The 26,738-nt window shown below is 36.8% G+C and overlaps 1 protein-coding gene across 3 annotated transcripts in view; it reads left to right on the top strand.

Moving 5' to 3' along the window:
- The window catches only part of LOC129580553 (hemicentin-2), a 140,172-nt gene that overhangs the window by 3,832 nt on the left and 109,602 nt on the right, over positions 1-26,738 (top strand). For all 3 annotated transcript variants that reach the window (XM_055471078.1, XM_055471080.1, XM_055471081.1), the window contains exon 2: positions 9,825-11,311. In XM_055471078.1, the coding sequence (XP_055327053.1) occupies positions 11,233-11,311 (79 nt within the window). In that variant the 5' untranslated portion in view covers positions 9,825-11,232. The remainder of the gene's footprint in view (positions 1-9,824; positions 11,312-26,738) is intronic.

Below are 26,738 nucleotides of genomic sequence, written 5' to 3'. Positions count from 1 at the left end.
GTAAGCTCATTTCCCGAAGCTTGTTACAAGATCTTACATCTTATTCAAAATAGTAAATAACAGTTCCCTTCCAAGGGATCATTGGCAACAGCAACTATGATGAAAAAAAGAGAACGACAATGTCTATGAACTACATGAAAAGAAGCGGGTCGTACTTTTGCACATTAGATTGTTTGACCAATCATTGGACATATCCGTTTTCAAATTAGATTTCGAGCTGCACAGAGACGGTAGAGAGTCCATTTATTTATTTGTAATAGTGATACAAAATCTGTTTTGAGACAGTCGCTTGGAATTTCTCCATTTCATCTCGATGGAAAATCACAGGAAAAATCACATCTAGATGAAAATCAACGGCAATTTATCATCTCCTTGGAACGAAATGTTTATTGCCACACAATCAGTCCAAAAAAAGGACAAACAGTGAAATGTAAACACTTCATTTACGTAATTTAATCCTTTGTAGCATTTCATAGATCAAATTGTTTAGCAACTAAATGAAAGGGATAAAAGGGGAGAAAAATGGCAACAGACACACATTTTGCTGAAAACTAAGTGAATAATCCCCTCTAACACATCACATTTCATTTTTCCAACTGACATTAAACCTCTGTGCATCATGTATGAAAAAGCATCAATGGGAGAGACAATGTGTGCATCAGGTTTCTCCATACTTTTTCTATCTACCGCAGGCCTTTTTGTTTACATTGTGTTACGCTGTCAGTATTCATCTCGCAAAAATGTACAACGAGAAAGTTGCCAGAGTAAAACATGTCGAAGCAAATTCAGACTAAAAATACGTAGATAAACGTTTTTTCATTGCTTATGTTGGTTTAAGTGTCAGTGTGAGCCAGTCATACTGGCATAAGTCAGCAGAGTGACGGTAGCAGGCAGTCAGGTAGACAGGCCCCCATTGCATATACTAAAGCTGATTGCACGTTGGATTTATTATGATAAGAAAATGAACGAACTATGTATATGTTTTGTAATATGATCACATTTGTTATCACGGTGCAAACAATATCTGAGTGCGTAATTCGAAGCTAAGCCGACAACTTTGTCTCCAGTTGTCTCTCGACTTTGTTCAATTTACGAGAAAAATATTCAGCAGTTTGTAGTGGCACTTTGTTTTCACATAGACAATTTTGAAAGAGAATCCAAAATCAAAGATTTCAATCGCATTCTTTCTATTATTTACTTATATGCTTACTACCTGTTTATTCTAAATAAACAACCATTACATCGAATGCGATGCAATTAGATACAATCGGGAATTTTTCAATTAAATTTCTCCGAGTTGCAGATTTTCCAAACGGTTTATTTTGTTTGGTTTGCAGTTTTTCGTTTTGACTTTTGGAATGCATGACCGGATCGTATTCCAATTCAACGCAATAGAATCGAAGGATACTTCATTTGTTAGATCGTTTCCTATGCACTCGGCGAAAATGAGAGTTGAAATGTGGAGAAAAAAATGTATTCAGTTCAGATAAATAGAGTTTCATCAGCATGGAAGAGCATAAAGCCAATCGAACAATGGTTAGTTTTGCATTACAATACCGCACTCGCAATTCAGATGCAACGTGATGACCATTGGACAAAACAGCATTTCAAAAGAATAGACTATTTTTATTTCGATTCTACACCGGATGGTTTCGAATGCTCTCCGTAACGAAGACGAACAGAAAAAAAACTAATTCCAATTCGATTGGGTTCGATTTCGAGTGTATTGAATTGGCTTGCTATTGATTCTCTGGCGAATGAGAAATGAGAAATAAAATAAAACAACATAACTAATTGAAGAAAATCAAATAACCCAATAAATATACGTCCACAGCCACACATTGTGAGCACCGACACACACACACACACACACACACACACAAAAGAAAAAGAAGTCCAACATGATTTTGGTGCACATCGAATCGACAGACATAAAACAAAAACCCAGCCGTCAAAAACAAAAGAAGCATCAACGGCAGCGGCATTCCGTTATCGATTTCACTGAACATTCGCTGGGCGCAATTTCTCTCTATTATTATTTTTACGAGAGAAATAGAAAAAAAACCATCAAGAAAAAAAAACTGCTTTGCTTCTTTTTTTTATTTTCACTTGATTTGGTGTGCATTTCGTTTTGTGGTCAGACGTCTTTCAGTCTGCGCTCAGCATGCTGATGAAAATGTTATTGATTCCTTTTTTTTCTCCCTCTCTGTTTTCCGTTCGTTCGTTGGTCTGTGTGTCTCAAAAACACTTTTTCGATCTAATTTTGAGATTGCATACGATGAAAACTCGTTAAATTAATGGGCGAAAATCGTAGCGAACAATTTGGGAACGAAATCAAACATTACACACCGAAAAAGATCACACTTAAAATAGAAATAGTTAGCCGTAATGTTCAGTCGCAGTTGGTGTGCTGCTTTTGTTTTTCGGTTGGTGTGATGTGAGTTTTCTTTCTTTTCATTCATTTCGTTCGTCGAATTGACACACTTGTCGATTGACAGTATTGCCCGTAATTTGGGAGCTACATTTATTTATTTTGGTGTATGTGTGTGTGTGATTTCGAACCATATATTTTATTGTGATTTTGAACGCGTGGCGGTGGCGGCGACGGCCGAGATTTTTGTGGTCGCTTGACTTCGCAGACTCTCGAAAGCAATTGTCATTTGCATTTTTGCTGCGCACATCGTTTTCTCTTTTTTTCTTCAGTTTGCTCATTGTTTCTTTATTATTCTTCGTTACGCTGATCGAATATGTGTTGAAATGAAGATGATACGTGGTGCGCACGTCAATCCACGGCAAAAGTGAGTCATTTTCTGGCAATGCGTTTCTTTATTCTTCTTCATCGTCGTTGGTTTTTCTTTGTCTATTCTGTGTATTTGCCTCAATTCAAATCAAAGCAGCCGTTTTATGCTCGGACTATTTCTCTTCAGTCAGTCACAGTTGTTACGCTCGGTTGTTGTCATCGTGTGGCATGTATACTAATGTCTATTTGACACAACGGCACCATTTTTAGCCTAATTAATGTACTTATTTAATGCAATTGCGAATGAGCACAGTTCGTTGCTTAAAATTCATCAAAGCGACGGAAACAACGACGATGTGAACGAAATTACCGATTCGACGAGAGAAAAAAGCATTTTCAATTCAGAAGAAAAGAAAGTATACGACGAACAGAGAATTACAAAGAGTCGCACATCAGAGAAGAGGTAACGGACTTGCCGGGCTTCGTTTGTAAAATTGTAAATCTATTGCCAAAAAGAAGAGCAAAACAAAACAGCGCACACACCGTTGACGTTGCCATGTGAAGAGCGAGGAAAACAATTAAATCAAATCAGTGAATCGAAAGAATAGATTCAGAAGCATACGGCAAAAATCGGCATTGGTATTCCTCACTTGCGCTTGAAATTCTCCAAAAGCGATCTCATTTCTTGATTTCACACAGTTAACGATGTGAACACTGTCTGAACGGTGGAACTTTTTAATAAATTCGGAATTTTGACGGTTGCACGGCCAAAAGTTGAGATAGGAATTTTTGAAATATGAAAAAACCATTTGACGAATTCTATTATTTTTGTATTTGAAACGTCACTTGAGACCAAATATGCCCATTTTTTTAGCATTCAACTTACCACCTACGGTACGGTTTTTTCTGTCCGTTGCGCTACACACCGATATAATAAAAAATCATAACGAAGTACTCTGATCGAATCGAGCACGAACAACAGTACTTTTCGTCAGTAATTCCACGTTGTGACTGAATTGATTTTGCTCAACATGCATATTCAATTGGCGGTGCTTAGGAGAGAATGGCATCAAAATTTGTTTTTTTTTTCAATTGCGAAAGTTTATTTCGATAGAACAGGTAACAAAATATTGGGCGACGACCTTGTCAAAAAGTACAAAACATCATGTTAAAATACCGAATTCGGAGTCATCAAATTGTAATATGTTCCATTATTGCGGCATAAATAAAACATAGAATTTGGGTCTGGAATTTTTGGCACACAATCAATGAGTTGGTCTCTTGATTTGCATAAATTTCAATGGAAATTCGGTTCCTTTATCAAGCGCCTCTTTTTTTCTGTTGTCGTCTTGTTCTTCTTCTTTTTTTCTTCCCTAACACAAAAAGCAAATTAAAAACAAATTGGCGGAATGTGTCGCTTTATATACGCGTGTTTTCAACGCTGAATTTAATCCATCGCACAATCAAAATATATTTATGTTTAAAATGAGCGACCGCGCCACGCCTTTATAAAAATTCAGCTCTCGATTCGCCCCTCCTCCGCTTGTTTTAATTATTGGTCACCTTTTTTTCCATTCTCTCTCTCTCTCCAGTCAAAGTGCTCTATTCTTCTATGTTGCTCTTTTTTTCGCGTCGTCTAAAGTTGGAAGTGATAGCAGTCGGCGGTGTTCTTTCTATTTCTTGTTCTTCCCCATTCCAAAACTTAGTTAGCATAATTTCAATTAAATCGTCCGCAGTGAGTGTGCATCTGACGTAACTTTGGTTATGGGATGATGGCTCCAGTGACGATGTTAAAAGGACCTTTAAACGAAAAATCAGTGACCTATACAACATTTGTGATAATTTTTTCGCAATATTTTAAAACATCAAGAGTTTCCATGTCAATCGCATTTTTATATTTAGCTCCACGCTTTCAATCAAAGTCCATTCCATTCAATTTTCATTGAAATATGTTAACACAAAAGAAGTGTAGAAAGAAAGACGTGAGGTTGTTTCAACTTTGTGGATCAGCTTATCGCTATTCGTTAGATTTTAATTTTTATTTATTATTATGGAGCGAACGATGTGAGAAAAGAAGCAAAATTTATGACAAACATAGAAAAATAGGACATAGAAAGAAAAGAAGAAAAAATAACGTAGCATAAATCACTTGAACATTCCACCCCACGATGTGAACATATTTCAGGATTTCGCTTTTGCCGCCGCGCGTATTCCATTTTGGCTCCATGACTTTTCGGGAATGATAACACCAATACGAACGCGTGAATAAATTTGTTGGGCAATGGAGACTGGTTACCTACGCATCGGTTTAGATTCTCCATTTATCTGTTTGTCGAGGGAAGTGGCACACAGTGTGAGCAATAATGTAATGTGTTGTTGCTGAAAGCAAACTAAATCGTATTATCTAGTTGAGCGGCAAGTGGAATTCGGTTTACCGTTGAGAGAATGTTGTCGCTAGGCGTGTGCACGTGATTAAATTTCCCAATAGATTCTCATCATTTGGATGATGATTCCCAGACCAATATTCGTCTCCTTAAATCGTAAATAACGTCGCAGAATAAATAAAATGATTAAATTTTGTGTGGCTTTTTTTCGTGCATTCATTCGCCCACCAAAAATGGTCGTTAATGTCACATTTTTGCGACCAAACATTTTGTTTGTAATGCAACGAGCGCCACTCTCAAACGACATTAAATTGTCACTATGAACTTCCGATAGACATAAAGAGGTACAAACATGAAAAACGTTCGAGCTTCCAAAGGGAAGTGTGCTGTCATCGTACGCACTGGGCTTTAAAATTGAGTGAAAAATGCGCTGTGATTCTAATAATTCTCATCCTCAACCATTCGAATTCACTGGAAAATTTCGTGAAACGCCGACACAAATGTGCCGAAAAATATCCGACATTATGGGAAAATATAGCCTCAAACGAGAAAATTAATAAACAAACTTGAAACGACAGCTCTTATATACGTTTGAGTATAATTTTTTTTTATAGATATTTGTTCTTCAATTTGGACTTTTCATCATTTATGCGCTCATAATTTCTGCCACATTGACTTTATTTGCGGTTATTTCCAGAAGCGGCTCAGACTGCTTTTGGTAAAATCATTGAACTCGAGAATTCGTATTGACGGCACTCATTTTCTCTCTCTCTCTCTCTCTCTCTCTCTCCCACACACACAGCATGCCACTCTCGCATCCATAAACCCTCGTCGACAATGGCATAACAAAAATTATAGATTGGGAACAAGCTCGGCAGAAGAAAACATCAGGCTGCATAAAAATGTATACGTATTTTTTTTAACATAAGTAAATAATATGAAAGGAAATCAAAAACAGACGACTATAAATAAATTTATGGGGTTTTAACGTGGTCGACCGTTTTGATTGTGTACGTGATTGTTTGGTGCCGATTGCTTTTGTTTCGTATTTAATTCGATTTTTTTCCTCCGCTTCTGTCGACTATGTGTATGAGTTTGAGGATGATGTTTTCGATTTTCCCACAAAAATGTGACGAATGGGATGTAATGTTCGTCGACCGAAATTGAAAATGTATTTTCTCTGTTCTGGGTTGGTGTACATGGGAAAATTGATTTTCATTTCAACAGTTCTCTCTCTTACTTTTCTCACCCCATCCACTTTTACGCTATTCCTTTTGATCAAAGTTTGTTCGTTTGTTTTTGAGTGACTGCCAAAAACGGATGGCCTGCAAACAGAAACAAAGTGGAAAAACAATCAAACTGGAGAAAGAGATGACGAAGAAAAAAGTACGAGAGCAAATGACAAAGTGAAAGGAAGCGAGAATAAATTGAATAAATTTTCTTTCGATTTTCGATGCGAACATTTTCACGTTTTGCAAAAAAGTTTTCCATCTCTTTCTGCCTTTCTCTCCCTCTCTTTTTCAATGGGACAAGAGGGAAACTATTTCCGCAAGCTCACGATTCGTTTATGGCTTCAATCTCCCCACGTTTTCCGAATCGCTTTGATAGGTGTTCAAATGGGCAAATGAACAAATGAGTATGCCTATTTTTTCCATAGTATTAAATCTGCTGCATTATTCTTTGCCTGCGAATACATTTATTGTGCCATAAAATAATTTTTGTTTTTGTTTTCGTTCCATTTTCTTAACGTATGCGTGTTATGATGTATATAATTCTGTTGCGTTTTCCGCCAGGTTCATGTCACTTGCTGTGCATACGGAGGCGACATTTCATGCTAATTCAATTCGCTTTGTACTCGTGCCAGAGCCAACATGGCTGGAAAAATGACAGCAATGAGCTCAAGTGTGCGTAAACGGTAGGCACAAGCAAATATGATCTCACTCACTTCGGTTGGCAGATAGTAATTAAAGCCTTTTGCTTTTCTGCCTTTGTTGCTAAGACACAAGCACACAGGAATCGAGTTCAAAACTTAGTTCACTTCTTATCCCTCAATGCATGGCTCAACACCATGCTGTATGTATGTGCGAATGTAGTTGGGAAAATTTTCGGTGGTTTTCCATCTTTTTATCTGTTCATTTCTGTGTGTCGCTCAGCATTTTGAACATGCGGTTTGGATATAGAAATAATGGGGAATGAAAGTTTTGACTCTACGAGAGAGAACTATTTACACGCCAACAACAATAACCGGCTTCTGACAATTCCTGCGGTTCGCATAGTTTGTGCAGTTATTAAAGTAATTAAAGTTTAAAGGGAAAACCCAACCGAGTTTTGACATAACTACCTCTTCTGTCTGTGAGACAACCAACTGGACGACATGCAATCAAAATTAGTCTCGAGAGACAATTTCACCTCGACCGAAAATAAATTCTATGATTTTCCGTGTTAATGAGATACGGCTGGAGAGATAAGAAGTGTTGTGGCTGCGCTTTGAGGACGGTAAATGACTTTGGGCGATGAATTAATTTTAAACCATTAAATATAATAAAAAAAATTCTTCGACATCATTCCAATTCTGCCAATGCAAAACCATTTTCCGAGTGGATTCTACGAATGTGTAATCCACATTCTTGTCATATAAACACTAACTAGTTATGAACTGTAGCGGTGATACAGAGCACTTTTATCTAAAGGAGCTAATCTCTAGTTATGGAAAATGTGGTTCGGACTAAGGTTTTGAGTTGAGTAAAGAGGTGTTGCAAGTGATTCACAAAACATACGACGAACCTAGTCCGTCGAATGGCAAATTATTTCTGTGTCAGAAAGAGATTATTTCAACACCAGATCCCATTAACATATGAAGCGCACTGTACCAACTATTTCCGAACAAAAACGCACTAATCAACACGAATTTTGAAACCAAAGATGAAACAATTCTTTATGATGAAAGTTCTGTTGAACTGATGATTGCGTTCGCATTCATATCGTACATTTTTGCAAATCCAAATGAAAATCTAATTGGAAACTCTATTAAAAGTCATCATGAAGAAAAACCAAAAACGGAATATGTTAAGTGTAGTGGAAATGCTTGTAGTCAGTATAGGTGCTTTGATATGTTTCCTATGGTGTTGTTATTGGTTGTTTTTTTTCTTCTGTTCGTCCTGTAAGTCGAAATGCCTGCAGCTTATTCGGAATGTATTCGTGCATCACGTATTTGTATGTGGTAGACTGGTAATCAGTTGATGGATCCTTTTAAACCTTTCACATGTGTTCGTTCTGTCATAATAAGCTTTCGTTGGTTTTGACTCGGTAACAACATAATAATGCAAGCATACAGAACAGATTACTCTGGCAGTTTATTTCGATGATGATTTCTGACATCCGATGTCATGTTCCATTCAAGACTTGAAGCAGGCGAGATAGGAATAGTTTTTCATGTAGGATTTTATTTAATTATATAATGTACTTTCTATTCACTTCGCTTTTTTCCCTCTCTTCATCCGACGAGCACAGATAAATACAAGTGAACCTTTCTTACGTTGCTACGTTCTTCGCACATTCTTTTCAATTGCACGCAATTTTTATTCGCTTTGTGTGCGATTCAATTGAGTTTTGATGAAAGTGTCTCGTTGCTTTGAGAGTTTTAATGAAGGTTATGGCGTCTGTAACAAGTGATATGTGTCGTTGACATCTCTCTGAATACTCATTCCGATTGCATGACATAAACAATAGCATGCCGGATTGATTCTTCCTTTTTCAATTCACGTAATTAAGACTGGATGTAATTCCATATGACAAATTCAATTTGTGTACAAATCAAGTAAAGCCTCACACAGCCGTAGAAAGCAAACCCACGCACACACACACGTGCACAAATTAACGATAATTAATTAACTAGTATTAAAGCAATACATATACTTGAATGCCTTGTTCTACGATTTATTCGAAGAACTTAATTGATGATAAGTGCTTACAGCATTCGCTGTATTAGACTTATGTCATTCGATGTAGTTTGAACTTTTCTTTGTGCTATCTTCCCATTTGGCAATGCACACAATGCCAAAATGGTTGAAGATACTGGCATGCATTAGATTCTCGCCCACGATAATCTGATGTGAAAAGGACGTTCGGCTTAAAAGCATACCTGTATGAATTTTCCTATCAAAAATTTGATGTCCGCTTCAGCCAGCCGGAAAATATTTGCTCATCTTCGGTTGGACGGGAGAAACAACAACTAAATCGACGTCATTTTCTTTGTCTATGGAAAAGACCTTTTTTCTGTTTGAGTTTTGATCGAAAGAATTAAATCCAAACCTAAACAAATAACAACGGTCAAAATCATGCCATTTTCCAATTTTATTTAACAAAAATGTGGGTTGCACTTTGACAGATATATCAGTTTTTTTTCCTTTGTAACGAACGACGAAATAAAAACAAAATCACAAAATTGTTTTTTTTTTGAGTTTCAAATTCAAATCCAAATACAAAATAAAGTGAAATTGTATTTCCATAAACGATGAATGGCAAAACCTCGCTCATAATCAAATTCTTTTCAGCGCCATTAATCGAATTTTCCATTTAGTAGCAAAAAAAATGAATGCCAAAACAAACAAATGGCATGAATGAGGGTAAAACCTTTAAAGAATGAATAAAATTAATAAAATGTTTCTTTTTTTTCTTCTGTTTGTCATTTTTTTCCGCAGAGAACGACATGCACGTGAACTACTAGAGTCACCCAACGACCACCACCCAACCATAGAGGGGGATAAAAACAACCGTTAAAAGTATTAAACAAGCAACGAAATTTGAATACAAATATCGAGGCAGAAAAATTGAACGAATTTACGAGCGGAGGAAAAGAGCCAAAAGCTACCAAACCGAAATAACAACAACGGACTTGAGCATAAAAAAAATAACATGAAAAATGAATATTGCCAGTTTGTCAAAATGACTGAAGTGAATATATATTGCGGTTAGGTTTAGTTTATGTGCGACGAAAGAGAAGTATTCAACTTTTACAGTTTTTCATGGCATTTAATTCTAATAAATAAATCGTTTACTTTGTTTTTGTAAGTTTGTTTTGTTTTTGTGCTGCTGTTGTGTTTTGCCAACGAAATTTGAATCAACACAACCCCAAAAAACACACACTCACACATACCGATAGACCGAATCGCATTTAGAAAATATGAAAACATTTATTTAGTTAAGTGAATTGTGTCTAATTTTCTTTATCTGCAATTTTTCAAAGTCGAATGAAAATCGGGTGTCTTCGAACGAAAACTTTTTGGTGAAAACTACATTTGGCCGCATATTCGTTATTCCCTTGACAAAATTGTATGTGCTTTTTGTTTCGTTTTGGAGATTGACACGAAAGACATTTACCGTTAAATTCCTATTTATTCAAACATAAAAAATTCATTTCTTTCCTTTTGACTGATTGGCCGGTGAAGAATAGGAAAAAAAAATTAGGTATTTTGTAAAACGAAAAAAAATAATCGGCCGAAACAACAACAATTCACGCGTTGAAAACGTTTTAAAAGTGACAGTGATAAGGGATATAAACCTGATTCAGGACCGACAGTGGTGCACGGTTATTTTTTCTTTCTATTCTTGTATCTGTTCTCGTGAGTGCGACATCGATGACGACGATTCATTGTTTCCCCCCTTTTTCAAACGTATAATAAGTTGAAATCGGTGGAATGCATGGTGAATACAACGAGAGAAAAAACATTTCCAAACGATTTCCATTACAACGTGAACAAACGTAAAAATTGACCGAATGAAATAAAGAGGACAGTTTAGTTGCTTTTACTTGTCTGACGGGCCGCGATAAATATTTAAAAAGAAACGAAAATTTTATAGTACCGTCGTCGGTCGCTCACGAAAGAGGGACACACATACATTGACAACATCGAAACAACACTAAAATTCAGAACATTAAAACGAAATAAGCATAAACGTTGAAAACGAACTAATTGCATCGCACCGAGGTGATTTTATATCACCATACAAAGCGTCGCACAGCCAGTGGCGAAGCATCAGAAAATTTCGTATTCCAATTGAGAGCTTGTTGCGCGTCAGCCGCTGAAGCGACGTGTTCGTGTCAGAAACATGTACAAAACCATCACCATGAACATGTTTTACCTTGAAGGATTTATTTATTTATGGATGTTTGCATCATTTCTAACGGGTAAGTTGGCATTTCCCTTTTTTTTCTGGTTGTAATGTTGTTTAGATTTTGTGATAATTTTATCATCGGTAAAGACGCAAATCCGATACATATTTTCGGATTACAAGCCATACGGATATAGGACGGGCGGGGTTTTATTAGGGCACGTACTGGCCATGCAGTGATGGTACATGCTAACTCAAACAAACACGCAAACAAACAACTCGATAAATTATTATATTTGCTCAAGTTTTATGTTGAACGCGTGCATTTGGCTGTGGCACAGTGTGTGCGGGTCAAGTGATCACGCTCGACCGAACTTACGGCTTTCTTTTTAGCGGGCGGAAGTACAAGAGAATTGGACTGAACGAAAGAAGAAAAAAAAAATTGGAAATTTCTTTGCGCAAAACAATGGGTATCCCAAAAAATATCCAAATATTTATTCAATTTTATGTCAGATCGTGCTTGAGAGTTTCTTCAACACCATCGAACATTATGAAAAGTTATGTACTGGGGAAACAGTAGCAGACAACGAAGAAATTGTTGCACAAAATCGTATTTTTTTTCGCCTTCAGATCAGTTACATAAATTGGCCAGTGAATAACAGTTTTTCGTTTGCTCTTATTAATTCATTTGTTTTATCCACTTGTGGTCAATAATATTTCGCTTTCACTTCGTGAGCTCGATTGGAAATTGGTTTTTCCAGGATACCCTTGTGCAAACACCGTTCGTATATTGTTATTTGAAACCTCGTGCAACCATCATAAATTTTATGAACAATGGGCGCGCCACTCTCTTCAACAACCTTCATTTCGTTCATAAATTTTTCATGTTCGCTTCACCCAATTGAATTTTCATTAACGATCAAACAAAGAATATTTATGAAAATAGACTAAGATATTTTTTTTCTGTCGGTGTTTGTGTGTGTGTTCATAATTGTATCCGTTACTATGATAACGAATAGCTATATGGAATTTTGTTATTGTTTGTGTTATTGATTTCTAATTATTTACTCGTAAATACTCACAAATCAATCAGCTACTTGATCTTTTTTTTGCTCTTTCTCCGCATGCAATGAAAACTCAAACCCATAAAATTTGGTAACTTATAGCCGATACACAATCATAAACAAAACAGCTTGTTTATTTCGGTAGTTGCAGTCTGACGCACATTACGGCGTTTCATTGGAGTGTGTCGAAATAATAATGATAATTAGACGCGATTTGAATTCAATTACCACATTCACATTAACCAATAGATTGTTACACATAACAAGTCCGAACAATGGGCAAAATCATTTTTCAGTAGTCAATTAGCTGGGGAATTTTTTCCAGATAGTCGTTATTGTTATCGAAAAATCGAATCTATGGCTGATTGTATCGGCAAAACATTGATGATTGTGTGGAAAACCTTCATTTCGTTGATTGTATCGCACAACTCATCATCTGATAAAGAGATTCAAACGAGCGAGAGCGCACGCGACTAAGGTCGAGTTGTCTGATTTGTTTTGTCTGTGCAGAACATAGGAAATTGGGTACAGTTGAACTAACAAGAAGGATTTAATGTGTGTGATCCACATAAATGAACATTTTACCGTGAATGTACACGCACATTGTCACCACATATCACCTCTCACGTATGCGATCCCCATGTCTGTACATATCCATTGTGTTGTTCAGTAATAATGCAATAAATCACCCGGCGGAATACCTGCAACGAATGGGTCGATGAAAGACGCGCACCATAGACAATAGCGATAATATTGTCGTTGTCGTCGTCATCGTCAATGCCAACAACACCGTAATCCGAACACACGCGTGCCCCGCAAAATTAGATTTTTGTCGGTTAGCATGAGCGCCGGGTTTTGATGTTCGCATCGAAACATTCAGACAACAAAAAAAAACACCGATTTCCTTTCAAAGTGGATATATTTTTGGAACCTTTTGTCTTCTGGCCAAACTGCAAAAACGTGCCCGAATACTTGAGACATGTCTCGAAACGGGGTCTGAATTACGGGCGTCATCGCCACTTTGGATGCAAGGCCACACAAGAACTTTGTCGCATTCATAATAAATAAAAAGTGTCAGGCATGAATTTGCAATTGTCATTGGTGCTTATTGAACACCCAACGCTCAGCCGCAAAGCACCGAAATGCTCTTAATAAAATTACGCCAAATCAATCAATCCGGCCGATGCATACACATAGCTTAAGCAACTTGATAACACCAAAATAAACCGAACCAAATCCAAAGTAAATGCCATTTATTAAATGGTGGCCAAAAAAACGAGAGAGTGCTTAGTAAATTCATTGGAGATTTATCGAAAACCGTTCACTTTGATGGCACTTTCTTTTCATAATATTGTTCGGTGTTCGGTTGCTTAAAACTTTTGCTCAGCACATTCTTCTCTCTCGCTGCCCAAGTTTGTTAAGTAAAAAAAAAGAATCAACTTCGATGCAATCACTATTCAATCATTTCAAAGTGTGTCGCTCGTTTCCGCTTCGCACTTCCTCCGTGTATTTATTGTATTTATCATTGTAAGTGTTGGTTTTACTGCAAAATAATTTTATTTATAACTTTGACTAATGATTTGCAAACAAAGTAACATCAACAACAACATCGACAACACCAATAGCAGCAGTAATGGGAGGAAACTGTAAATATTTGAGACATTATAAAGACAAAAGAATTGATGGTAGTATTTTTCGCATTAAGCGCATGGTTTTATGCGTTCAGTTTGATGAGTCGATCCGTTGTGTGCACGTCAGCTGCTGTCTGACGATGTTTGGTCTAGTTAAAAGATTTATTACATTATCGAAACGGCTGTTTAGTATTACGGGATCGGCAACAACACAACCATGTGTCGCATTATCGTTTGCACTAGTCTTTGTCCTCACATTCTCGGCAAAATAATGACGCTACAGCCACAGCCACAGCCATAGCCAATACCACAGCCATCGGTTTTGTGTTTAGGTGGTTCTGTATGTATTTTGCACAAATCCTGCTTTATTTCCACTTGCCGAACATCATTGAGAAAAGAAAAACTTTTCCAACAAAATCGCTAAAACTTTCTTCTCGTGTTCTTCGAAACGAAGCGAACGGAGAAAGAGAGATAGAGCTCAGAACTTCATTTTGTTGCACAGCAAAATCGTATCAAGTAAGGAGCCAGTTGTCTGACCAAAGCAGCAAAAATAACATATGAAACAAGTTGCGTCAAAACATAAAGGAACAACGAAACGAAGCACAGAATTATGATACGATAAAATTTATAAACAACAAAACTTTAAGTACATTTCCTGGAAATAAATTTGATGATGATAACTTCAATCAACGAGGCGAAACCATATTGGCTCCTGTCTTGATGAACAAGAAAAATATGGCGAAAATGAGTGTGGTTTCGAGTATGACTGAAGCAAAAAAAAGAGGCGAATGCGAATGACTCGTACCACCAAAAAAGAGCATTCGCTTGATTTTTCCAGCTGTTCTCGAAGTGGAGGAGTTGGGTGCATTTTTATGATGTGCTAAAAAAGATGTTCCGTCAAGGATGAAGATGAAAAAGTGTGGCACCAAGTGATTCCACGGTGATGGTTCTGCTTCTGTATTTTTCTTCTATTCCTCGGCTCTTCTTCTGCACTTTCACACAGTTGATGATGACAGTTTATATTAAGTTGTGTGCTGTATAGTGTAGGAATAAGTTGAGAAAAAAATTGTTTCACCATTGAATGCGCAACATTTATTACGGTCGTGATCGATGCACTTCATTATGCCATACAGAAAAAAGGCAGCACAAACAGACAATCCAACATCAAAGTTACATTAATTTTGAAGAGATGAAAATTTTCAGTAGTTTTGATTTTCTCAATTTTCTCTATCTCTCTCTCCCAGTCGATTCACTTTATTCGGTTCATTTTCAGTCCAGTGTGCTTACACTCGTGCACATGCACACCATTTTCCTTCTCACTTCCATTCCAAAATAGACCGTCATTATTATAAAGAGCTTAAGTTTTTACAACTTGCACTTAAACTTTTCACTTGGATTTTCTATTTTCCACAAATGTTCTTGGATATTTTCTTGACCTCATTATGTAACACTATGTGCGCAATGTGCAACCACTCTTTCTCTCTCTCTCTCTTCACCATCCTCTCTGGCCATACAAGTGTCGTGCAATGCATTAAGTCTATGAGCAAAATGAGAAGAAGACGGAATGGAAAAAAAAGAACTGTGTGCAAATGTGCAAATTGTTCAAAACTTACGATAAACAAACTTTCATCTGATTGCTTTCGCCGAAGCATAACCGAGACGAAAACTCAAGCTGTTTTGTTTATGTTCTGCACAGAAGAAGAAAAAAATAGAAACAAGCGAGTACGTAAAACTCGTAAAGTAACAAACAGACAGATAGACAGACCGATAAAATTGAAACCGAAAGAGTTGATTTTGTTATGGCCGGGATCAAAGTGTGCTTTTCGGTCATTTTTATGACGAAGCTGTATATCTGTGTTCGGCGGATTGATGAGTTTTCATCATTTGACATTCGTTCCACATTGTTCATTTTACAGCTTTATTTTGTCACACTTGGTTTTTTTTTCACTCGTTGACGGCATTGTCGTTGTGCCATTCTCATTTCTTTGCTTCCGCCATTGTTTCGGCAATCCAAATGGTAATGTGTCATTCGGCTGAAACTTTTCTGATGAGATAGGAGAAAAAAAAACTTTATTTCTATGGCTCGACGATCATTTTGCATGGAATGAGCGACATGAATAAAGTAAACATACTGCCAGATGCTATGATGTTGCGCAACTGAAATTAAATTTTGCTGCCAAAAGTTGAACATAGAATTTTTTTTAAACAAACAAACAAACTTGCCGAATAAAACATATTTTTCTGTGGTGTGCAATGCAACCGAATAAATGTCTCGCAGAAAATCGATTCAAATTTTTGTGTTCTTTTGCAAAATTTACTCACAGCACGAATGATAATATCACAACGACGTGCTGAAGTAACGTGGCTGGAGATTGTAAATTGAATTGTTCAGAACTGCATTGACTTGGGCATTGCAATGAAAATTGACCGTAGCAACGTACGAAAAGCCATCGAGTCAATTTTTCATTTACAACTCCCGCATCCAATACAGCCGTGTGTGTGTGTGTCTGTATAGTGGCAAAATGTGAAAGTATCGCAAATAGTTGCTGCTTAATCATGATTATTACCTCGAACATTAAATTGAACGTTCGACCGCCTTCATTGCATGTTACCATTCGGTTCGTTTCAATTTATAATGTTCGAAAATATCTATCGAAGCTGTTAAAAAAACAATCTCATTTCTTTCAAATTACCTTGGAATACGCGTTCAAGATGATAGGAGATCGTTTCTGAGATCGATAAATTGTTCAAAATAAAGCGAAAAAAAAAATAAAGTAGCGATTGTTTTAATTAAACGTGATTTCATCACGTGTACTAGAAACTCGAGCACATAACGAAATTGAAAATCGACGTTACAGGCAGGGCGCACATACCTCACTGACGCTTAATTCGATTTGCGCGCTATTTCACTTTTACCTCCAACTTAAAATATATATATATGCTGTATAATCGAAAATGTATTTTAAATCGCGCAGACGGACAAAGTGTCCATTTAACGGTGAATGAGTTTGAGTTAATGGCTAGAGAAACAAAGAAAAAAAAACCAACGTTAATTCCGAATGAACAGAGAAAATTGGCACGTAATAGCGGTTGCATGCTGTTACACATCCAGAGCTCAGCACAGCCGAAAATAACGTAGACACCCGAAAACCGACGAAAGAATCATTCAAATGAGATTTTCGCTTTCGTTTTTAAGAACAGTCACAGCAATCCAAACCGACAATCATGTGTGCGCTTGGAACGTGGTTCAAATAGAACTGCACCGAAAACATTGAAATACACAATGTAAAACGCGTCTACTATGAGGAATGCCATAATCTCGCAATCGAAGCGAACATGTCTTATGGCGATGCAAGATTGCATTTGACCCATTAAGCATGGCGCTACCAGGGCAAAATATACTGGTCGTTTTTCGGTTTATTGATTTGCAGCTGAAATTGCGAAGCGAAATTGCCTCGAGCATTGCATATGAGAAGAAACAAAAGAAAACAGAAAATCGATCGAATAGATTCCAATGCCGTGCATACAATTGTGGCAACGACAGCAGCAGTAGTAGCGGTAGTAATTCATTTCTTACGTGCCTTCGACTATTTTGTGGTTTATTATTGAAAATTCCATGTTTACATCATACGTCTTTGATAAATTGAAATCGTTTACCGCAAGAATTGGTTCAATAAAAAAGCAATCATTGGCAAAAGTGTGCCTTGCTTTTAATGTGGACTTGCTCGATTGCTGGTAACAATAACGAATCCATCGTTGGTCAAAGACAAAAGGCGACCGCAGACACGCTCGCAACTATATTAACCGTGTATGATTTCGTTGAATGGCGAACTAGAAACAGAGCAATTCGAATACTGAACATATAAACGTACCAACGAGATGGGGAAAAAAGAGTGTGCATAATAGAAAATCGACCGCAGCAATTAAATGGTCTAAATGATTCGATCAGAAACAGACACTTCGTGTCGGATGCTGTGGGTCTTTTCACTGTTAATAAAATAAATTCGGTTGTACGAGCAATGAGTGGCTTTCGTCATTTCGTGTTGTGTGTCTTAAGTGAGTCAAACCACTTTATATCGCTTCGCAATGGCTGTCCGGCCATTTTTCATTTTTTTTTTCTTTCGGCAAGTCATTTGCGTTCAGTCAGGCGTTTTCGGTGTTATGCGCCGCATTGTGTGCATAACAGAAATGACTTGTCACAGTTTCGTCATCACCACCACCGATCGAATAGCATTCGTACTTGAAAAGTAAAAACTATCGTCAAAATGAAAATCCGATTTTGCGAAATTGAAAAAGCGAGAAGAGAAACGATTGGCGTCAGTTAAATCTGCAATGAAAATGGTGAAAAACCGAGCGCATCAGTTTCAACAACCGAATGAAACAAAGACAAGATTAAACATAAGAATAGAAGCGAATCTTGATTGAAACGAAATCGAAAGCAATCGACTAGCCGTGTAGCGGAAATTACGCAAAAACCGAACAAAAAAAACAACAACAGGGAACCTGAACCAATGTGTGCTGATGTGCAGCAAAAAAGCAGGAGAGAAATTACATAAAATTAAGTGAATGTTAAGAAAATTGAATATGCCTTTTTTGACGCTAAAATTGGCAAATTATTATCCGTGGCAGTCATCTGAATGGCAAGCCAATTGAAAAATTTACATGCAAAAGACTTGACGGTCTCATTTTCAAAGCCATACAAAAACAATCGTTCATTTCGTCCAACGATGTTTCTTCGGTTAGTTGGCTGACGGTGTTGGCTGACGATGATGATGATGATGAAAAGGTCCATTAACTTTAAAGACTTTCGACAAGAAGCGAATCCGATTTTGCCCGCCGTCGTCGTCGACGGAGACCACTTTTCATTTCCCCTCATGAAAATCTCAATTCACTGCACGATTTCATGGAGGAAATCGATGATTTCCTTTTAAAAGCACAAGAAAATTTGGATCCACCATCTCTGAACACACAAAACACCACATCCAACCCATCAGCGAATAGCAAAGCTAAAATGATATTGACTCCTCGGCCTACTCGCATCCCATAAATAGCCTGAAAACACTTACAATTGATTGTTTGATTTTTGTGTCTTGTATAAATTTTCCAGTGTGTACATGATGTTTGTGATGGCGCCCCCAAGAACTTTACAATGCTGATTTTATGTTGTGCTTACGAAGGTTTGAATTGTTTTGTGACGAAAATGTTGCGCATCATTGTTACCGTTTGATGCACAAAACAAGGACCGACAATGATAATAATAATTTTATGAACTGTAACACGTTTATTGCATTCTTTCCAATCCATGAAAATGACATGTCTTATGTGACTGTGTGTGCGTGCTCTTTGTGGAATTGTTTACATTTTACGTTTGTTCCGCTTGATAATTCCATAAAACAATAGAATTTGAAATATGTTTGTTTGGTTTTTTTTTTCTATTTAATGACTGATGAAAATGAAATTGAAATTAAAAAAAAATCAATAATAAAATCAATCGTGGGGCACGAATTTGATAGAGACAAAAAGCGAGTATAGACAAATAAATGGGAACGCAATCAAAATGACCAAGAAAATATATCAATTTCCTTGTTCAATGGGATTTTCTGCCATTTGATTCTGTCGGTTTGGAACGATTGCTCCGTACGTACACGCCACCGCAGACTCATAAAGCACGTAGTCATAATGACTCGAGAGTGAAGAATGTGCTTTAAACGAAATAGCAAACGAAAAAGAGAGAGAGAGAAAAAAAACAATGAGATATTTTTTTTATTAGTTTTGGCATACGCCCCGACCAAAAACCATTTTCGAATTCAATCACCGAAAAATAAAACCGAATAATCATCTTGAATCGATGTTATTCGATTAAGATTCGAATAAAGCACACAAAATTGATATATTTTTTCTTCTCTTCCTTGCCTTGTTTATTGATTGTTTTTGTTACATCGTGTCATTTTTTTTCTTCTTCTTTCAATCATAACATTTATTGCTTTTCTATTTGATGATGCTCAAATGAATTTCAGTTTGATTTGTCGAAAGTTTGTTTTTTTTTCACCTCCTTCTTCTTCATCATCGTCTATTCTTCGTGCATGTTGATGGGTTCGCGGTCTTTTGTCTATAGTCAATGATCTATCTATTTTGTACAATTTTGAGTGTATTGAAAAAGAAGATAGGTGTGCGAACACGCTTAATCAATCGATTTGAGCACGATTATGAAACGAACGAACAAACAAACAAAAAAAACTGAATGAGAAAATGAAAAATCGATCTTCTCTTCGATCGCCCAAATTTGTAAATGTTGTCAGTGATGCTTCTACTATTGATTCTATTGAAAATATTTAATACATTCTAGATGATGACATGACGCACCTATTCTGACAACGCCGCGCTCAATTGTTTTCGTTTCAACAAATTCTCTGCATTTCTTTGTCGTCGTCGTCGTCGTCGTCGTACATTCGGCACTTTTTCTCGTTGCCCTTTTTTCCTATTTCGTTTGTTCTTCGTAATATGTAAACAAAAGCAAGAGAAACGAGAAAAAATTATTCATTACTTTGTTCACACAATGACTCGCATAAATCGTACTCGGGATATTTGTTGGCACGCGAGAGAGCTGTGTTTTCGATTTATTTGGGTGTCTGAAATCACTTACATACGCAAGCGGAAAAGGTAACGAATTTCATTGCAGCAGGCAATTTTTCACCATGTTTCCCTTGTGTCAACCACGCATTACGCCATTCCTTTCCTGTGTGCCGGAATGAAAAACACGCGTGGAAACAGAAGACATGGCAAAGAAAAACCGAAACATCATCATCAAACCGTTTTTCACATGTGAACCAAGCGGTATTTCTTTTTTGTTCTTGTTGATTAAATCCAACGGATTCAAGTCTAGAAAAAAACACAGTCGTCGAAATGAAATTTATTACTTTTCACACTTTCAAACAATAGCGAAACGAAACCGTGCTCCGTTTTTTCTTATTAATTCTAGAACAACAAGTGCGTGCCCGTTGATTTCGAACACACGCACGACAAACGGAGCGAAAAAAAACGAAATTCAATAAATTTGATTTTGAGCAAGTAGTTTATTGCTTTGGGTGCAAAACGATGAAGAATTATCGCCAAAATAAAAATGCGGCGGATATGTGAAGGCAAAATGAGCAATAACAACACGAAATAACGACTAAATCAACACACACACACACAAAATACATTTTTAGCCACTAAAAAGCGCTCACAAACGAAGTGAAGTGTGTGCGATGTGCGTGTGAATAGTGGAGTCGACATCAAATAAATTCAAGTGTTTATACGAGAGAACAATGTAAATTGTTCGAAATTGTCGAGCGATTTGAAATGTGATGGGTGTTTCAAGTTCTACATTAAAATGCTATTAGGAACAAATTACTCATACCCGCGGCGACAACCAAACTGCATTCTATGATTACACGAAAGCGATTATCGTAGGCGACACTACTAATGATATACCGAACAGTAAACCTGTTGTAAATGGCCCAATGCTTGGTCCGAACTTGCCCAAATGCGTCCCAGTATGCCTTGTGTGCATGTGTGTGTATGTGTCGAGACGGGAATAATCCGCTTTTGTTCTGGGAATACTTTATTATCATGACAGGGGAATCGGTTGAAAACGGAAACTACCACACTGATATAGATAATGATTTCTGTAAATTCAGCAAATCCGATATATGTTTTTTTTGTTGTTGTTGGGCCTAAAATCTACGCATTAATCCACCTTTTTACTGCGTCAACTCAAAACGCTAACATCTATATTTATCATGTAGCAAATGCATGTTTCGAGCAGTTTTAGTTTTATTTGCGAACGGGAAAAAAAACCATTATCGCATTCAGTTTTAGAAGGGAGATGGAGAAAGATCATTTTTGAATTGTAAATGGGCGAGTAAGTGAAGTAGCAAAAACCAAAATGTAATAAATTCTATCGCGCATGGAAAAAACTGAACCAAAGTGTAAAACGAAAAAGCCATGCAGCCCACTGTCTATTTACAATGCCATCGTTCGTGCATAATATTGCTACGGTACGTACATGTACGTGTATTGGTCAGTAATTCAAGAGAATGGATTTAATCGTGGCATTTTTCATATGGATCTTTTCCAAAGCATACAAAATGATATATATTTTCAGATGTTTTAGTTTTTGTTTTATACGTACACATATTCCATGCTCTCTTTTTTTTTCTATAAATAAATACGTATAATTTAAACACAAATATTTGTATGAGATTTTTTTTTGGTTGGGTGCTACTTCTGTATTTTAATCTGAAGAGAATAGTTGGGCACATACAAGCACACATGCTGGGCGAGTATACGTTATACGACCAACACTTTGCCGACAACGATCATACCGACGCAACGAGCAAAACAAACGAAACGATTATACGTATATACACAATCCATGTGTATGCATTTTAATGGTAAACTACGAAAGACGAAATTGCGGCCCAAAAAGAGGAACGAATAATTGGTGAATCGGTGAGGTTGTTGGTGTGTCCGATTGGTAAATGTATGCGTGGTGCGCTATCTCGATCTTGTTTCATCGCTCACAGAACCGAACCAGTGGTTTATGGACTAAATTAAATGGCCCTGTTTCAGTTTCGTTCATCGTCCATGCTTTCCGACACACCAAAGAAGAGAAGCACGTTAAACGGCAAGGCTAGTAGTGTGGCCAGGTTGATAGAATTTCGTATACATTTTGTATGCATCATAACGTTAACTCGCATATCGGAATTACGGCAGACGAGTTCTCGTGGTCGGCGAACCAAAACATAGTTTCGAGTTGTGCGTCGATCACTTCATACGCCACATACACAACACATGGCCAACACATTCAGCTCTCTCTCTCTCTCTCTCTCCGTCATTCTGATTGTTCGTTTGCAAACAGAAAAATGACGACCCGAGAGTTGGTTTTATATTTTCGGTGTGTGTGCAGTTGCACGTTGTTTGTATTTTTGTTCTTTCATTGCATTTTTATATCATCCGTTTGCATATTTTGATTGTCTCCCCACAGTCGATGCCATATTATGTGTGCCGATGCAGGCACGTAAAACGTTGAAACGTACATTGCATATTCAAGCGTTTTTGTCTCTGTTGCTCCGCTCGGATGATTCGACCGTAGAAATTTCAACAATCAGTCAACCAAAACTTGACAATTTTTTTTTTCTCCTTTCGTGTCATATCGAACAACATAATTACGGGGGAATTTACCATATTTCGTTGCCATGTACGATTTACACGACGAGCGTATTGCACATTTTGTCAACTCTGGCAAAAAAGAGAGAGAATGTCGATTGTTATTATTATGTTTTATGCAGCCAATTGACTTCGCCAATACCCTAGAAGTAACGTTTATTTGGTTAGGCCGAGTGCAATGCACTTCCTTGGATTCGATTGGAAACGATCGCGTAAATACATTTCGAACGGTTACTTTGACTTGTGAATGTATCGGTTTAATGATTTTTCAACCTACGGTTATGCGCACCACACCATAACCAAATGAAGCAAGACGACAACTTCTAATCATTTGCTAAACACACCGAAAACCTTTCTTTCGATACCGAAATGATAATTATTGTTTAATAGGAGTGGAACCGGAAACACATTATCGACTCGCATATATCAAATGTAACGACAACAATCGATATGAGAATCGAAAATGATATTTCCTTTGGTAAGCTGCTCTTCGTGTAAAATGAGAAAGTAAGAGAGAGGGCAGAGTCCCTCTTGGAGGCGCAGTGAGTCAACAGTACACTTGAAAAATGTGCACTAAATGCGAGACAGTAAATGCACTAAATGCTCTATGTGATTCGTGGCATAGAAAAGCAAGCCGAATGGGCGAAGATATGAAGAACCATGCTGTTGCACATAAACCATACCCAGAAGCATCGAATTTCAATGGTAAAATTCTAAACAGAGCAAATAAACTTGTCACTTCCTTATCTCTGCTTTTATTTCGAATGTTCGGTGAACTGGATTCATGTGCCCAGACTCAAAAGCCATTGTGTATTAAACGTGATCTATCTGAACATCATTTGAATTTTCGGTGCTATAAATCCATTGTACTTATTTTATACAACTAGCTTTGTAGCATGCACAAAATCCAGTGAATGTATTCCATGGTTTGAACTTCTGACTTTTCAAATTCAGCATGTAGTGCTTATTGTTCTATTATCAGCAGTCGAACCAAGTTGTCGATGAAATGGATTATGACTGTGAATAAGATTCGATGTGATACGAAAAATTTGTCAAAAAGAATATACGACTTTTGTCTTTTGTTCCTCTTTATTTGACTTAAGGATAAATCGAATTGTGGCAACAGCAAATTGGCCAACAAATCCGGGTATGCATGCCGTTCGAAATGAGTTGTTCTTGTCTATTTTCCATTGTGAATTGAGTTTCCTCGTTCGATAATAATACCGTATCAGAGATGTAAGTTATTAGATGAATAATAATATCGGTATTATTTTCATCCATATATACACGAGTCAGTTTGGTGTGCACGCCGATAGCGCACCTAATGCCCTTTGTTGTGGCTGTCGTATAGATAAAACTGTACTTCGTACGTCTCTGCTCGCAATGTGCTCTCGTTCTCTTTTCTTCTCGTTTCGTCGAAATACGGATTGAAAATGGAAGCCTCTAGATAGATAGAATGAAGTGAAGCTCCAAAATGGGCCCAAACAATGGATTGAACACTAAAATGATACAAGAAAGACGAAGACATAAATATCCAGTAATGGCGCATCAATTACAGTTTCAGCATCCATTGAAATGCTGAAATCCACGATTGAATACACACCGAATAAAAAGCAGGCAAAGTGGCGCGCAACAGAACGTAACAACAACAAGCCCAAATAGATGGAAAATGATAACGTAATTTGTAGCAATGCTACTCCATTTTCGTATCGTAGGGCAATGTATCTATCGTTTCATCGTTAAGTCACACAATGCTCTGCTCTACTCCACTCAGCTTGTTCTCTCTCTCTCTCTCTCTCTCTCTCTCTCTTTCTAGCCAACCACAACATATTTAATAATGATAAAAGACAACTCCATAAAGAACACCATAATAAGATTCTAATAATAATAATTCGAGCGAGATTTTTCAAAATAAACATTTTAGTTGTCACGTTCATGGATCAGAGCATTGGGTGAACGCCGCGCATTATTTTTATTTCCGGAATTTTTCTATTTTATATACATCCCCCGAAAGCGTGTTTAAGGCTCAATTCTATCACGATACACATTCTTGTTTTTCTTCATACTTTGGCTGCCTGATTTTAGGCACAAGATATGGATAATGATAATTGATACGTTCCATTCAATTTTAGTATGTGACGATCATTTGCCAGAGCATTTTTTTTTTCATTCAGGGCGCATATTCTTATTCTTGTGCCGATTCTTAAATAAGACATAAATTGAATGAAGATAAAATGCTAAAGACGAATATTGTTTGTAGCCAACAAATTGTATGTGTGTCTCGGTTATGTGACATTATGCGCCATGGCTTTTTAATCTCTATTGTGTGTGAGAAAATGACAAATATTCAGCCCCAAATTATGGCCGACGCATTTTTCATCACATACACAAACAAAGTAACGACAATACAATACAATGAAATCTACAAACAACGGATCGGTGGACTTAGCCATCATAATGATATGTAAGAATAATCACTTAGCCGAATAAATGGAGCAATAACACATATGCGATATGCGTGACATCGGACAGACACATTTATTTGGAGAAAACACTTTTTGAATATTTTTGTCAACAATCGACTTCTTCTTTTTTCTCTGAAAAAAAAGAAAGGAAAAAAACTACACACGTTCTCGTTTCGAAATGAATAGAATAAGTCTCAGCAATTTGTTACCTAAATAGCATTCACAAATCTCTGCTGTAATTTGGATACAATTTAATGGATGAAAAGAAAATAGGCTTAAGAATTAATGTTCAAACAAAGGCATGACATGGTGTAGCAGTTTTTCATCGAAAATTGGTGATGTGTTAATTTTTTTCTATTTTGAAAAGAAAAAAAAAAGTATTCAAAACAATCGGTTGCAGTGTTTCAATGAAATTGCACATCGTTTAGATGTTAAATCTAACCGAAATAATTCTTTTCAAACGGAATCCATTGTACTGTGTATGTGTGTAAGAAGATTGGACGAAAAAAGTAGATGCCGAAACAAGTAATTGAAAACATTAACAACGGCTATTTATAAATAAACAACAAAAAAAGAGAAGATTTTATTGAATTTTTTTCACTGTTTGAACCTGAAATCTGAGTAATTATCCCAAAAACATCTTCATTTCCAAAGTGCAAAACAAATCATACACATTTATGTGTGTGACAATTAGTCAACAAGAAGATGAAGAAGAAAAAATTTGCTCGAAAAAATATTTGAAGAAAAAAAAAACAGCGCAAAGAATGAAACCGTTTATGTCACGCGTCGTAGCGTAAGAGTGTTTTGTCACTGGAACATTTTCGGTCATTGATTTGGTTGTCTCCACTATTCTTTGTCTCTAATGCGAAAGAATATTGTAAATAAATCACTCGTCATTGTGTTTACTTTTAAAAGGATTTCTATTTCTACTCTCGTCACAAAGTGAATCGCACAATAAAATTGCCGAATGCAAGAAAAGAAATTCATTCCAACATATACTGGGTATGAATGGCTTCTTTTTTTCACTCGTTTTTTTTAATGCAATTCTACATCGAATTGAGTCGGATTTCATCTATCACATATGCCCGCAATTCCATTTTAAGCCGAAACGAGCTAAAAGCGATTGAGAGAAA

This window comes from Sitodiplosis mosellana, unplaced genomic scaffold (genome assembly GCF_009176505.1).
Source record: "Sitodiplosis mosellana isolate CC-2019 unplaced genomic scaffold, AAFC_SMos_1.0 Smas_scaffold_1, whole genome shotgun sequence".
Taxonomy (NCBI): Eukaryota; Metazoa; Arthropoda; class Insecta; order Diptera; family Cecidomyiidae; genus Sitodiplosis; species Sitodiplosis mosellana.
Note: the sequence above shows the minus strand (reverse complement) of the source record. Positions and strands in the feature narration are given on the sequence as shown.